This window comes from Sminthopsis crassicaudata, chromosome 1 (genome assembly GCF_048593235.1).
Source record: "Sminthopsis crassicaudata isolate SCR6 chromosome 1, ASM4859323v1, whole genome shotgun sequence".
Lineage (NCBI taxonomy): Eukaryota > Metazoa > Chordata > Mammalia > Dasyuromorphia > Dasyuridae > Sminthopsis > Sminthopsis crassicaudata.
The window spans coordinates 17630633-17647550 of record NC_133617.1 but is presented as its reverse complement, the minus strand read 5'-3'; the positions used below and the strand labels follow the sequence as shown (position 1 = coordinate 17647550).

Genomic DNA, 16918 nt, shown 5'->3' with positions numbered 1-16918 from the left:
TTCGCCGTCGTGTATATTATCGTATGACAATTATTCCACGTGTTTAACATTCATATTTACAAATTTATCAGACCACTTTGTTTTATTGGTGAAGGAAGGAAGCCAGGAATTTTGAAAGCCATTGGATAGTTGAAAGAGCACACTGGATTTCAGATTGGAGGATCTGGGTCCAAATCCTGATTCTTTTGTTCATTATGAATGTCAGCTTAAGAAAGTCATTTCCCCCAAATGGACTTCAGTTTCTTAATCTGTAAACTGAAGATGTTGGACTAAGTAATCTCCAAGATCCTTTCTGGCTTTAAATCCTATGAACTTGTGCTACTCTGGAAATGCTGTCCACTTCTTCCCACCAGAGTCTATTAAAGAATATCATTTAGGAGGCCGCCACGTTGAGTGGAAAGAACTCTGGAGTCAGATTTTGTTGCTGTTTAAACACTTGCAGTCATGCCCATCTCTTGGTAGCCCCTTTTGGGATTTTCTTGGCAGAGATACTAGAGTGATTTGTGATTTCCTTCTCCAGCTTGTTTGACAGATAAGGAAACTGAGGGCAACAAGGTGAAGGGACTTGTTTAGGACCACACAGTTATTAAATGTATGAGGACAAATTTGAACTTGGGTTTTGCTGATTCTAGGCCTGGTGCTCTATCTTTGCCATCTAACTGCTCCTTGACAGAAATCTTTAGTTCAAATGCTATTTCAATCCCCACCCCATATTTCTTTGGGTAACTTAATTACCTTCCAAGAGCCAAATTAAAATGAAGAACTTGAACAAGATGGTCTTTGGGGTCTCTTTAGAGCTGCTGGCCACTCTCCCTGGTGCTGAAGCCTCTTTGGGTCTGCTCCTTTCCTTATCAGCATGCTGAGGGCACTCGTTTGTGTTTAGTGTATGTTGATTCTATTTTGCTTAATGGCTTACATCTGTAATCAGCTGTTTTCATCTGTTTGTTGAGTGGAAGTTTTGAAGGAGTCTGTTTGGTTGATTGGCTGCTGATTACTTACTCTTTTTTGCTCGGGATTCTTCCAATGAGTTCCATCTCTCCTTTTGTAAGAGTTCTCATGGGACTGAGAAGTGGATATGACGGGGACCAAGATGCTAGAAGATTATGGAATGCTTTTAAAATTGGAGATTCAAAGCTATAAAAATAAGCATTTGCTCCCATCCAGCACAAGTCCTGGATGGAATTATGATAGCTGTGATATCTATCTTATCTGTCTTTCTTTTGTGCCAGTAGCCATGTGACCAGGGATGAGCCCCAAGGATCTTGAACCCTACCCCTCAGCTTCAAGTTCAAGGTCACTCATTCAGGATAATTCTTGATTCCTTCTTTCCTTCCTATCAAAACCTAATCACATCAACATCCATTATCTTGTAGCATAAGCCAATCCAATTCAACCAAAAAACCATTTATTAAGCACTTACTATGTGTCAGGTACTGTGCTATGGCTCCCATTATGTCAACAAACTCTAAATACTTAAGTGGATCTATTGTTTCACCATTATTCCATTCAGGATGCATATTGCAAGATTTCCTGTACCTTTCCATCTTGTGTAATTCTGAACCTGCTCCTATTCCCCCATGAGTTACCATAGGAGATCACAACTTCTTTGCGACCCTTCTCAAATTTATTTGATATCCTTTGAATATTAGTGGACCAGATGATCACTCTACAATTTATTCCTTTTTCTCACTATGTGATAATATGTCTTCCCTGTTATTGGTTTTTGGACAATGTATTTAATAGAAGATAATGGTCTAATATGTTTCCATTTCTCAGGCTATTTGCCTTTTAGCAAAAGTCTTAAAGGCACAGAATGATGAACTAAGATTTTATTTTTTCTTATTTCTTTTAATGAATTACTAAGTATTTTTTTGCATACTATGACCCAGTAAGGACCAAAAGATACAAATGAAGCAGTACATTCCTATATGAAATACATACAAAATAAAATCAACTGATCCTAGGAGCCATGAGCTCCTTTTGCCTTGACGGCAGTCACTGTCCTTGTTGTGAGCTCCCTTTTGTTCAGGGCAATTGCATTCTTTCCTTCCCAAATTATTTAATGGCTTTTTATTTTTTTCCAAATACATTCAAAGATATTTTTCAACATTCACCTTTGCAAAACCTTATGTTCTAAATTTTTCTCCTTCTTTCCTCCCCCAAACCCTTCTCTTAGACACAAGCAATCCAATATAGGTTAAACATGTGCAATTCCTCTAAACATATTCCTATATTCATCATGCCAAGCAAGAAAAATCAGATCAAAAGGGAAAAAATGAGAAAGAAAAAAAGCAAACAAATTAAAAAAAAGATGAAAATACTATATTTTGATCCACGTTCAGTCTCCATCATTCTCTCTCTGGATGTGGATGGCTCTCTCTATCACAAGTCTATTGGGGGGCAGCTAGGTGGTGCAGTGGATGGAGCACCAGCCTTGAATTCTGGAGGACCCGAGTTCAAATCTAGTCTCAGACACTTAACACTTCCTAGCTGTGTGACCCTGGGCAAGTCACTTAACCCCAACCTCAGAAAAAAACAAAACAAAACAAACAAAACAAAACCCAAGTCTATTGGAATTATCATGAATAACCTCATTGTTGAAAAGAGCCAAGTCCATGAGTGTTGATCATCACATAATCTTCTTGTTGCTGTGTACAATGTTTATTGGTTCCACTCACTTCACTTACCATCAGTTCATGTAAGTCCCTCCAGACTTTTCCAAAATCAGCTTGCTCATTATTTCTTATAGAGTAATACTATTTCATGGCATTCATACACCAGAACTTATTCAGCCATTCTGCAGCTGATGAACATCCACTCAATTTCCAGTTTTTTGCCACTACAAAAAGGCTGCTACAAACATTGTTGTGCATGTGAGTCCCTTCTCCTTTTTAAATATTTATTTATTTATTTATTTATTCATTCATTCATTGTTTTAACGCACATTGCTTTATGAATCACATTGGGAGAGAAAAATCAGAACAAAAGGGAAATCCATGGGAGAGACAAAAGAAGAACAGAAAAAAAGAAGTGAACATAGCATGTGTTATTCAGTCTCCTTAGTTCTTTTTGTAGATGCAGATGGGATTTTCTGTCCAAAGTCGATTGGGATTGCTTTGGCTCACTGAACCACTGAGAAGAACCAAGTCTTTCATAATCGATCATCGCACGTTCTTGCTGTTATTGTGCACAATGTATTCCTGCTTTGGCTTGTTTCATTCAACATCAGGTCATCAGCATGAATAGATCTTTCCAGGCCTTTCTAAAATCATCATTCCCATATTCGCCATTTTTTATAAAGGAAGTACCCTATCCAATATAACTAAAACTGGTGCTGTTAACAAAGCTAGAATTTGGCTTCCTGATCTCTGAAGGTCTGAAATCTTTCCATTTTCTCATCATGATGAGAAATCATTGTAACCCAAAGGAAAGACATTCTAGTCATTGAATGCCAAGACAGTGGAGAAGCTATTGGCAGATGGTACCCCTGAAATCATGGACAACCAGCTAATGAGCATTTATTAAATACTTACTATGTGCTTGACAGTGTTCTAGATCCTGGGAACACAGAAAGGCAAAGGCATGCTCTCAAGATGCTCACATTCTAATAGGGAAACAATATGCAAATAACTCTGTACCTACCAGCTCTGCACAGAAGGAACAAAAGGTAATCTCAGAGCAGTGGGAGCTCTGTGTGGGTGCAAAAGCGACTTTTGTGTTCCTGCCTCAGAACAATGCTTGCCACATAGTATATATTTATTAAATGTTTGTTAATTGAGCCGATAGGTACAGGTGAGGAAGGAGGACATTCAAAGCATGGAGGTTGGCTAGTGCAATGACCCAGGGTCAAGAAATGAGTGTCATGTTTGAAGAACAACAAGGAACTCAGTGTGACTGGATCACAGAATATATAGAGAGGAGAAAAGTGGGAGAAGACTGGAAAGATAAAAGAGAGGGGCCCAGGTTGTGAGAAATTTTAAATAAGTTTTATATTTGATCCTAGAGATAATAGGGAACCATTGGAGTTTACAAAGTTGATAGGTGACACTTTTAGGAAATCACTTTATCATCTGAGGAGAAGACAGAAGAGAAAAGGGTAAGATGTAAAGCAGGAATACCAACCAAGGAGCTATTGCAATGGTCCAGATGTAGGGTGATGAGCACCTGTCCTAGGATGGCATCTGGGTAAGTGAGGAGAAGGAGAAATATGTAAGAGATGGCATGAAAGTAGACATGGCAAGATTTGGCAACAAATTGGATATGGGATTAGGAATGGGAAGGGGAAAGGGAGAGATAGTGAGAGATCAAAGGTTTGTGAGCCTAGAGGACTGTGGGTATGGTGATGTCTTCCATGCTAAGAAGGAAATTTAAAAGGGGGAGGGTTTTAAGGCAAAATTAATGAGGTCACAAGTGAACATATTGAGTTGAGATGCCCATGGGATTTCCAATTTGAGATGTTCAAAAGACAGTTGGTATTGTAAGACTGGAGCTCAGGCAAGAGATCAGGATTGGATATACATACATTATATACATATGTCTATATACATTATGTGCATTTGTATAGATTATCTGTATAGAAATTATCATTGAACTCATGGGAATTGAAATCACTAAGTAAAAGAGTATATAGAAAGAGGAAAAAGAATTTAGGACAGAGCTTTGGGGATTCCTCATATCTGAGCATCACCTGGATGATTATCCAGCAAAAAAAGACTGAATAGGAATGGTCAGATGTATAAGAAGAGAATAAAAAGAGAAAAATGTTATGAAAACTCAGAGAGGAGAGAGTATTAAGGAGAAGAATTTGATTGACAATGTCAGAGACTGCAGTAGTCAAGAAAGATCAGGATTGATAAAAGACTATTCAATTTGACGTTGAGATCATTGGTAAATTTGGAGGAAACATTTTTGGCTGAATGATGAGATTGAAAATGAGATTTTAGAAGAGAAAGAGAAGAAAGTTAAGGCACTAGATGACTTTCTCAAAGAGTTTAGCGCCCCTTCTCCCACAACAAGAATAGAGATAGATGACCAGGGGTGATGGTAGAATCAAGTGAGAGGTTTTGTTTTTAAGGATGGAGGGTGGAGGGACTTGGGCAGGTTTGTAGCTATTAGGAAAATAGCCAGGAGACTGGGAGAAACTGAAGATCTGAGATTGAGGATGAGAGCTGCTGGAGAAGACATAGTACAATGGGATCAAAGCATCCTATAGAGAAGTTTTCCTTGTCAAGAAGGACCGCATCTTCATGAAAGATTGGAATAAAGGAGAAGATAATGGAGTAAGATATCTGAGAGATCTAAGAAGAAAAGGGAAAAACAAAGGGAACCCTAGTCCCATATTTTTATTCTCTTGGAACATAGATAAGGTGATTGTATTCCCTGATAATGGAGGAAAACAAAAACCTCGTTAAATGAAATCCATGGATAATTCAAACACTTTCCTTAGCCAATAGTTTGAACCTCTCCCTCCAATTTTTTTACTTGAATTGTTTTCAAGGAGTTAACTCCACGGGTTATGGTTGAGAAGTTAGTCAGACTTTCTGCCTCTACCCTTGCTCAGCATCATGAGACGTTCTAGGTGGCCAGCTGTAGAAAAGAACATTCACTCTGACTTTAAAGATGGAGACCATTCCATGAGAAAACAGAAAGCCATAATATACCAGTGGGAAGAAATAGAGTGGTCTCCTAAGTAAGTTAGCCATGGGTTCTAAAGACTCACCTAAAAAGTGAGACACCTAGCCAATGGACCTGACAGACTCAGTTTCCTTGTCTGTAAAATGAGGATTATTGTGAGAATCAAACGGGATAATATTTTCATAGCATTTTGCAAATAATAAAGTATGGTATAAATTTTAGCTGTTATGAAATTATTATATTGTATGTATAATTATTATATTGTATTTATTATTATTATATTGTATGTATAATTATTATATTATATGTATGTATTATTATGTATATATATGTATTATTATACATATGCATATAAAGTTATCAAAATGTTATTATATTGTATGTATATATGTTTGCATTTATGCATATTCATATGAAGTATATACAAAATAAGTATAATTTGAGGGGAGGGTACTAGCAATAAGATAAGGAAAAGAGAGACCTTGAACAGAAGATGTTACTTAAGCTGTACTTTGAAGGAACCTATGAATTGAAGGTGACAGTAAAATATTTAGCAAATATGGAGGAGGTTAGTACAAAAGCATGGAGGTGGGAAATGGAATCAAGTGAGAGAAACAGCAAGAGGGTTAATTTATCTGGACCAAAAAGTATAGAAAAGGGGATAATACATATGGTGGGAAGGTAGATTAGAAATAGATTGCTAATATAAACCAGAAGTACCCAATATCCCAGCACATTTTGTGGGCATACATCTCTGACCTCACTGCCGAAGCTGATTGGGACCAAATATTGGCTGGTCAGTAATCTAAGAGTTTTGTTATGTTCTATGGATCCAAAGATAGGAATAGGAAAGACTTTTTCAATCCCTTCTTGTGTTTCCCTCATCCCAAGCTTCCCCAAGCATTGCCAGCTTCAAATCAATCTTTCTAAGTAACTAGAACAATTCCAAAAGACATCAGCAGTAGAAATGATGAAAGAAAGGATCTTAGATGAGTCACCAAGTGATCTTGGAGTTGAAGGACATGAGTTCAAATCTAAGCTCTGATGCTTACTCCTTTGTGTGACCATGGGCAAGCCTCTTAAAAACGTCCTAGTCCTTAGTTTTATCATATGTAAAATAAAGGAATTTCTCTAAAAGGCCTCTGAGGTTCCTTCTAGATTTAAATTGATGATCCCATTATCCCATAATCCTTTGTCACTAGTTAACCGGGTCAACTAGGGGGTGCAGTGGATGGGCCTAAAGTCATAAAGGACACTTTCTTAAATTCAAATGTGGTCTCAGATACTTCCTAACTGTATGACCCTAGGCAGGTCACTTAACCCTCTTGACCTCAGTTTCTTATCTATAAAATGAGCTAAAGAAAAAAAATGGCAAACCAGTTTAATGTCTTTCTAAGAAAACCCCAAATGGGGCCATAAAGAGTACAAATGAAAACCTCTCAGAAATAAGAAGATTAGATAATGGAAAGATGACTCCTACTTGACAGACTGTCCCCACAATGGGGCTACCTAGCTAGCTGTTATCTGGGTAGTAGACATGGTAAGAGATGGGCTTCGACTGTCTTTTTTATCTTGAGATTTCTTCACTCACCCTGTAGCCTTCCTTCATGGAGTTTCTCTCCACTGTGAATAACTGAGTCAGAGTTTTTGGAACATCTCATTGTTGAAATTTCAAAGGAGAGGGTCTTTTGGTTCAAGAGTGGGTTATTCTTGGCCAAGGGTTACCTGGTGAGACTCCCCCGGCCCTCAGAATTCCGAGCAGTCTGAGGCCGAGTTTATACTCCTTTGCATGTTTTTATGAACTTCACCATTATTCCCTAGGGCCAGCTTGCCCTGTGATTCTGTAGCTTTCATTATGGGCTCTGACAGCCAGGCTGGCTCCTATGTGAAGGCCTGTCGCTGCCTGAGCTGCAAATCATCTCTCACCTTGTCACCGCCGAGATGGGAATTTTACAGCTGGCAACTTCAATCAGCTGAAATTTGCAGAAGGCCTGCTCACCTCTCTCCTCCTGCCAGGCTTGGCTTGGCTTGGCCCTTGTGGTGGCTCAGATGCTCACTGCTACCATTACCCACCTCTATCTGTCTGTCTCTGTCTCTCTGTGTTTCTCTCTCTCTGGTCTGTCTGTCTGTCTGTCTGTCTGTCTCTTTCTCTCTCTCTCTCTCTCTCTCTCTCTCTCTCTCTCTCTCTCTCTCTCTCTCTCTCTCTCTCTCTCTCTCTTTCTCTCTCTCCCCACTCCTCTCTCTCCTTCTTTGTCTTCCTCTCTTTGTTTCTCAGCTCTGAGGTACTAGAAGAAGAAAAATCAAATTAAGTCTGGGAAGTTGGAATGCTGGGAGAGAGCAAAGGCTTCTGGTCACCTATGAAAAGACTGACAGTTCTTAAGGCAACCAAGTGTGACTGATGGATTAGCCTCAGCCACTTACCTGCTTCCTGTTGGATAAAAAAGAGTCAGTCACAAAGGGAGATCCTTTCCTTTTTTCTCTGTCCTCCTTGTCAGATATCTCAGTTCTTTCTTCTAAGTCTCCATCTTTTGCTAATGTATCTCACTTTTAGCCTTCTCTCTTTTTTTCTCAATAGTATTTTATTTTTCTAAGTACATGTGAAGATAGTTTTCAAAATTCATTTAAGATCTTGTGTTCCATTTTTTTCTTCCTTCCTCCATCCTTTCCTCCTTCCCCAAAACAACAAGTGATCCAATATAGGTTAAACATGTACAATTCTTCTAAACATATTTCCATATTTGTCATGCCATGCAAGAAAAATCAGACCAAAAGGGAAAAAATCATGAGAAAGAAAAAGCAAACAAGCAAACAAACAAAAAGGTGAAAATACTATGCTTTGGTCTTGATTTAGTCTTCAGAGTTCTGGATGAGGATGAGGTTTCCCCTCCCAAGTCTATTGGACTTGTCTTGGATCATTGTGTTTTTGAGAAGAGCTAAGACTATCATAGTTGGTCACCACAAAATTTTGCTGTTACTGTGTACAATGTTATTCCTAGAATTGTCCACGCATATGTTTTGAAAAATAAAAGCTTTAATAAAAATATGCGTGGATAATTCTTCAATATTAATCCTTGCAAAACCTTGTGTTCCAATTTTTCTACTCTTCTCCCATGCCCTCCCCTAGATAATAAGTAGTCCAATATATGTTAAACATGGTAGAAATATATGTTAAATCCACTATATGCAGACATATTTACATAATTATCCTGCTGCACAAGAAAAATCAAATCAAACCAATAAAAAAGCAAAAGAAAATGCAAGCAAGCAACCATAAAAGGAGTGAAGATGCTATGTTGTAAACCACATTCAGGTGCCAGGGTCCTCTCTCTGGGTGTAGCTGACTCTCTTCATCACTGAACAATTGGAACTGGTTTGAATCATCTCATTGTTGAAGGGAGCCACATCCATCAGAATTGATCATCACAGAGTCTTATTGTCATGCATGTTTTGAAAAATAAAAAGCTTTAATTTTTAAAAAATGGTAAAAAAAATACTTTCTAGACATTTAGAATCTTAGAACCAGGTGAATCCTCAGGAATCATCAAGTCTAAAAGTTTCATTTTACAAGAGAAGAAACTGAAGGCAAAAGAAATGAAATGACATTAGCGAAGGAATTCCCCTGGAATTGAAATCTACGTCTCAGGAATTCCACTGGGTCTGTGAGGCCGCATACAGTCACCTTCCAACTAATACCAGTGGCTTGTTATTGTGATTGTCCATTCTTTGCTCTCAAAGAAAATCAATAACATCAGGAGGGCGATGTTTTGGCGTGCAAATGAATTGGATTTAAGTAAGGCAGGGCTGTGCAAGAGCCATCAGTCTCACTCTCTCCTCCAGAGTCATCAGAGTCAAGTGGCAAGATTTCGGGTAGGACAACTGGCAATGAGTCCCACAATGAGTGGAAGTTATGAGAAAGATTTTAGCTCGATATAAAGAATAGGAGCTGTTCAATGATGGACTTGGCTGCTCTATGGGGTAGTGAGCTCTCTGTCACTGCAAGTGTTCAAGCAGAGGGTAGATTATCACTTCCTAATGGTACCTGTGAGAGGTTTTTTTTTATTGAGGAGGAGGTTGGACTAGGTATCACCTCATATCCCTTCCAAATCTTAATTCTTATTAAATCTTAATTTAAAATAAGACTTTGGTGTGATACCAATTCTCAATTATCTAAATGTGGCACATCTACACAAATCTGAAATCATAGACTGGTTTCCTCCTGCTCCTGTCCATCCAGAGGTGCTTTTCCTTAGCATTAGCCAGGTAGTGTTAATAGTAAAGCATACTTATTTAGTGTGTGTGTATATATATATATATAAATGTATATATATATATATACACATATATATATATGTGTGTGTGTATACATATATACACGTATATACGTGTATATATGTATATATATGTGTGTGTGTATACATATATACACGTATATACGTGTATATATGTATATATATGTGTGTGTGTGTATACATATATACACGTATATACGTGTATATATGTATATATATGTGTGTGTGTATATATATATATGTGTGTGTGTATGTATATATAGATATATGTATATATATATGTATATGTATATATACATATATTTATATTATTTTATATGGATATATTATTTTATTATATTATTTAAATTATTATTTATTATATATTAGCCAGGATCAGACATTTAGGAAAGCAGATAGTGCCCCACATACTGAAAAAGGAAAAGAAAGAAAAGAAACTTATTGCCTTCTAGAGCCATAAAAGCAATTTGAGGGAATCATCCCTTCTGTGGAATTGTTCATCCCAGACCTAAAGATAATTTCTATTTGTGCAGATTCCTGAGAGTTAAATATGTGAATATTCCTTCACCTTATATGTTGGAAGACAAAGCTTTCGATGGTCATTACATACCGTATAGGGATGTGATTCTTCCCTCACACACCAAAGCCCTTCAACAGAGCAATCCTTGTCAATAATTGTCACAATTTTTGCCTGTGGCTCTTCCCTTAGATTTGCACAGTTAGTCAACCCCGAATCCCTTTCCTAGAATAATAGAACAGCAAATTTCAGGGCTCGAAAGGAACTTTTAACATAGAACAGATAATACCAGACTTGGAAGGGAATCTAGAATAAATAATGGAAGGGAACTTAGAACACAGATAATTGGATACAGAATGTTTAGGCTGTAATGAACCATAGCATTGGGCAGAATACTCAAGAAATCAATAACAATCTAGGAGAGAGAAGTTTTCGGTCACAAGGAGGCAGATTTAAAGCTTGATGTAGAGAGAAATCCCCCCAAAAAGAGCTATCCTCTAATAAAGTGTAATATCAAATGGGAGGTAGTGTTTCCCTTCCCCAGTGGGTTCCAAATAAAGATCGGATGAACACTCACTGGGTCCATGCTAGTGAAGAGATTTTTATTTAGGATGGTGTTGACCTGGATGGTCTCTGAAGTCCCTTCCAGTGGAGAGATCCTGAGATCCTGGGATGCTACAACCAAGCAATGTCTCTTAATCTGTAGAATTCTGATACTTCCTATTCTTGCTAACTACAGCAGGGAATTGGCTGGTGAAGTTACTGCAGTCACCAGAAAACCCTCTCCTTGAATATGGTTCCTTCTGCAGCCCGAGGCTCCAAGCTGTCTGAGCCAATAGCTCTGTTGCAGTTGAAAGCTCTGACTCCAAAGGCAGTCAGGCTGACTTGAGAGATACTCCAGATCTTGGTGTGGAGTGGAATTGGGATGAGGATTTTGTGTTTTCATTCTGCTATTTCTGAATGAGCAAATCAAATTCATCTGTTTGGATTTCCCTCTATGAAAGAATCTGGGTGTTGGAAAGGATGTTCCAAGTGGTAGGATCCTAGATCTAGAGGAAAGGATCTCAGAGGACATCTAGACCAATCCCCTTCTTTTATAGATGAAGAAACTGAAACCCAGGGAAATTAAATGACAGATGCAAGAGATTTTTAGGGATCTCTGATTCCAGAGACCACTTGCTCTTTCTTCATTATTATGCTGCTTTCCTGGGGCATTTGTCTAATCTAGAACCTCAATGGGAATCTTCTCTACAACTTTCCCAACAAAAAGGTCATCCGTTCTCTACTTGAAAGCCTCCAATGAGAGGGAAGCCTCCACACTGCCCCAGGGCATGTTAGCTTTCATCAGTGTCTATTCAATATCATATTTTAAGCACCTAGCATGTTTTGGATACTGGGAAGACATAAAGATAAAAAAAATGATGCTCCCTGCTTTCTATGTTTCTAAGTTGTAAAGTTGCTTTCAAGACAGAGAAAAGTGTGGTCAATCCCACCAGAGAGGCGCATCATGAAGGGGGTTCATAGGAAGGAGTGGCCCCAAGCAACATTTACAGAAAGGAAGAAGTCATGCTTTTCTCATATCCACCTGCTTGGGTAATCTTCTTTGGGGATTAGGATGCTCCCCAGTTCTAGTCTTTATGGCCCTGATATGGTCCAGAACTTCAAGGAATTCTGGTATACTTTCTTATAAAGGTTCTAAAATCTCCCTCAAATGTACAAAATACTTATAACAGGACTTAATTTTCTCAAACTTAACGTTAAAGAAACATATTTTTAGGTAATTTGATAATTTGATTAATAATTCCACTATCTTGATAAAAGGATGGTCATTTGGCCATTTCTTTCTTAGACCCAAGACTGTCATGGCTGCAGTTTCATGGTTTATATGTCCATTAAGAATGGGAGTTTCCTCAAATTGTGCATATCCTGTGACCCAGCAGTGCTACTACTGGGCTTATATGCCAAAGAGATGTTAAAGGAGGGAAAGGGACCTGTATGTGCAAAAATGTTTGTGGCAGCCGTCTTTGTAGTGGCCAGAAACTGGAAACTACGTGGATGCTCATCAATTGGAGAATGGCTGAATGAATTGTGGTATATGAATGTTATGGAATATTATTGTTCTATAAGAAATGTCCAGCAGGAGGAATACAGAGAGGCTTGGAGAGACTTACATCAACTGATGCTGAGTGAAATGAGCAGGACCAGGAGATCATTATACACTTCAACAACAATACTGTATGATGATCAATTTTGTTGGACCGTGGTTCTCTTCAACAATGAGATGCATCAAATCGGTTCCATTTGTTCAATAATGAATAGAACCAGCTACACCCAGAGAAAGAACTCTGGGAAATGAGTGTGCACCACTGCATAACATTTCCAATCCCTCTGTTTTTGTCCACTTGCATTTTTGATTTACTTCTCAGGTTAATTTTACGTTATTTCAAAGTCTGATTCTTCTTGTGCAGAAAAATAACTGTATATACATATATATACACACATACATATACTATATATATGCACACACACACACACACACACACACACATATATATATATATATATATATATATACACACACATATATTGTATTTAACATATACTTTAACATATGTAACATGTATTGGTCAACCTGCCATCTGAGGGAGGGAGTGGGAAGGAGGGAAAAACTTGGAACAGAAGGTTTTGCAAGGGTCAATGCTGAAGAATCACTCTTTTCCATTCATATTTATTAAGCACCTACTATGTGTACATCCCTTGCTGCTCATGGAAATATTTTGTAAATAAAAAGCTATAATAATAATAATAAAAATATCTTGGGGAAATAGGTTAAGAAAAAAAAAAGAAAGAATGGGAGTTTCTAAGGGTGACAATCAACTCTAATTGGTTAACAATTGATGAGAGAATGAATATAACAATGAGGGGCTGAACTATTCAAATGAGCTTTGATTATGTCACTTTTAAATCACCCCTAACCTTACATAACCAATTCTTTGAATATTCCCTACACCAAAACTGACTAGAGCAAAATAAATACCTTCCCCACTTGGTTGGAGTGTGAACAAAAAAGATTCTCAAGAAAGCTAGTCCAATCTAATTATCAGTATTGTCCTTCAAGATATTGAACTTTTGAAATCAGGACTGCAGGAAACTCTGAATCTCCCCAAATGATGATTTATTAATAATCATTTCTCTCAGCAGCACTTGTAGCAAAAAACTGGAAACAAATCCTGCTTCAGACATTGACTTTGGCAAGTCATGTGACCTCTCTCTGCCTCAGTTTCCCCATATATAAAATGAAGATTCTAAGGACTCTTCCAGTTCTAAATCCATAATTCAATAAGTTGGGAAATGGCTAAAAATATTATGTCACCTGGATGCAACGGACCGTTACTATGCCATAAGAAATGATGACTGTGATTCTGGGAAGCATGAGGAAAAATGATTAATTGGTTCAGAGTGAAGCAAGCAGAATCAGGAAAACAATATACCCAATGGCTATGAAAATATCAATGGAGAGCACAGAATCAACCACAAAAGTTATAACAATGCTCCGTAATTATAGGGACCAAACTCGGTCCCAGAATCAGTTGGGAAGGGGGGAATTCTCTTCCTTTATTGCAGATTTATTCAGGTGTGGATTGCTGTGTAGAATACCAGACTTGGTTGATATTTCAGTGACTTTGATGATTTTTTCTTTTTCTTTTTTATTTATTAGAAGAGATGGGGGGCAGCTAGGGGGGCAGTGGACAGAGCACCAGCCCTAAATTCAGGAGGACCCGAGTTCAAATCTGTCCTCAGACACTTAACACTTGCTAGCTGTGTGACCCTGGGCAAGTCACTTAACCCCAGCCTCAAGAAAAAAAGAAGAAGAAGAAGAAGAAGAAGAAGAAGAAGAAGAAGAAGAAGAAGAAGAAGAAGAAGAAGGAGGAGGAGGAGGAGGAGGAGGAGGAGGAGGAGGAGGAGGAGGAGGAGGAGGAGGAGGAGGAGGAGGAGGAGGAGGAGGAGGAGGAGGAGGAGGAGGAGGAGGAGGAGGAGGAGGAAGAAGAAGAAGAAGAAGAAGAAGAAGAAGAAGAAGAAGAAGAAGAAGAAGAAGAAGAAGAAGAAGAAGAAGAAGAAGAAGAAGAAGAAGAAGAAGAAGAAGAAGAAGAAGAGGATGAGGAGAAGATAGCTCTCTGGGAGGGCAAAAAGGGAAGGAATGAAAGGTCCTGTAAACACAAAAGGTAGAAATTTGAAAAAAAATTGAAGCAGATTGCTAACTTGTTCCATCTCTGTCTTCCAGGAGAAGCGTGTGGAGGAGCTGCTGGCCATAAGGCTGACATTACAGGCTGACCTTGAGATATCCATCCGGCGAATTGCCGATCTGCAGGCCGCCCTGGAAGATGTGGACTCCTGTACTAGTGATGACAGGTAAGCGATGGGCTTCCTTTCTAGAATGCCAATAGAGTCCCCCTTGTCTCTGGGAAGTCTTTGAAGTGCGAGGGAGGCAATGATTCTTATTCACATTGTCTTGAAACTTCTGTAGTAATCTGCTCACATGGCCAATTTCTTTGGCTTCTGTGCATTTCTTGGTTCAGAGAACTGGTGAGATCTTAAGGGACTGTCTCATGTAGAATCCTACATGATCATGGCTACCGGTCTGAGAGGCCAGGCAATGGTGGGCCTGGGACTGGAATTCATCAAAAAAGATCTATTGTTCAAGTGCTAATTATGTATAAAATGACATCCCAAGTCCCTTAGGATAAGCTACTTTTCACCATCATGGGCACCTGGTTTTCCATTTGACCTTGTAGATTTCTGACTTTGACCTGGTTCTCAACCACCTACTTCTCTTGGATCTTTAGCAAACATTTGCTTCTGGGTATTGGACCTTTCGTGGATGGAAGTCCCAATGGAGTATAGTAGAAAAGGGTCCTGGCCTGGACCCTAATCTTGCCTCTTGAGATTTACAATTTGTGAGACCTCAGACAAGTCAAAGCTTCCATGGATCCTCCTCCCTTTTTTTTTGTAAAATTAAGGGAGTCATATTAAAGTGGTCTCTGGAGTCCATTTCAGCTTTTGCTCTAGAAATCTTGACCCTTATTCCTTTTCATGCCTGGGCCTTTTATCTACTTCTTGCCCTTAGCTCTCTGCCCCGCTAATCCATCTCTGGCTGTGTCTGATGAGAATCAATTGGTGATTGATCACACCAATAGCTTGGGCCAGATGCATTTATAGCTCACAAGTGGGACTTGATTCAAGTGTGTGAGCAGATTTGAGCAATTCTCTCATTATTCCTGGGGAAGTATTTCAAGGCTCAATTTGCTAATGATAGGCCATGAGCAGCAAGGGATGTACACATAGTAGGTGCTTAATAAATGTGAATGGAAAAGAACCATCTTCTTTTTTTTAAATAGTTTTTATTTATCAGATATATGCATGGGTAATTTTACAACAATGGCAATTGCTAAATCTTTTAAGAACCATCTTCTTAATACAAAATCCACTTGACTCCATGAGGACAGGCAATATTACAGGCAGCCAGAAAGAGGGAACACATTGGTACAGTTCTGCGGTCAACCGAGCTTGTTTTCCTGGATCAGTTTTCCAAGTCTAAGGCCCGATTCCTACTTCTCACCCTTTCTTCCTTCCCCAAAGTATATGTGATGGAGCAGTGAGGAGAGTCATGAGCAGAGAATGTCATGATTACTGTTTGTGGGGTGAGGGTTAGAAAAGAATATTAGGGAGGGGAGAGGCCTTAGATCAGGGGGTGTCAGGGCTGGGAAGGGTCTTAGAACAGGGGATGTCAGGGCTGGGAAGGGTCTTAGAACAGGGGATGTCAGGGCTGGGAAGGGTCTTAGAACAGGGGATGTCAGGGCTGGGAGGGAGCTTAGAACAGGGGATGTCAGAGCTGGGAGGGAGCCTAGAACAGGGGATAGCAGGGCTGGGAGGGAGCCTAGAACAGGGGATGTCAGGGCTGGGAAGGGTCTTAGAACAGGGGATGTCAGGGCTGGGAGGGAGCTTAGAACAGGGAATGTCAGAGCTGGGAGGGAGCTTAGAACAGGGGATGTCAGAGCTGGGAGGGACCTGAAAATCATAAAAGTAAAAATATCAGAGCCAGCAAGGATCTTAGAACATAGAGTCCAAGATGTTGACCCCAATGTGGACCTTATAAAATATGCTAGAAATTGAAGGGGGAGGGGGCTAAGGACAAGATAATCCCCCTCCTTTATTTTACATTTGAGGAAAATGAGACCCATTGAGAAGCAATGACTTGCCCAATTATCTACAAACTCTTCAGAGCCCTTTACCCTAATGAGTCTGACACAGCTCTTGACTTTGCCTTGAGATTTCCCATGAGACCAAAGATGAACGAGGGCTAGTTTGTGCTCAACAAACCAGGGGCTTTATCTTGTTATTTACTGGCTTTGTGCTTTTGGGCACAGCACTTTACCTCTAAGCTCAGTTTCCTTCTCAGAAAACATAAAAAGGTTGGACC

General features: G+C 39.1%; 1 protein-coding gene across 1 annotated transcript in view; it reads left to right on the top strand.

Moving 5' to 3' along the window:
• MYO18B (myosin XVIIIB) overlaps window positions 1-16918 on the top strand; it is a 358263-nt gene that overhangs the window by 282710 nt on the left and 58635 nt on the right. The window contains exon 40 of the mRNA XM_074295232.1: window positions 14723-14850. Within this exon, the coding sequence (XP_074151333.1) occupies window positions 14723-14850 (128 nt within the window). The remainder of the gene's footprint in view (window positions 1-14722; window positions 14851-16918) is intronic.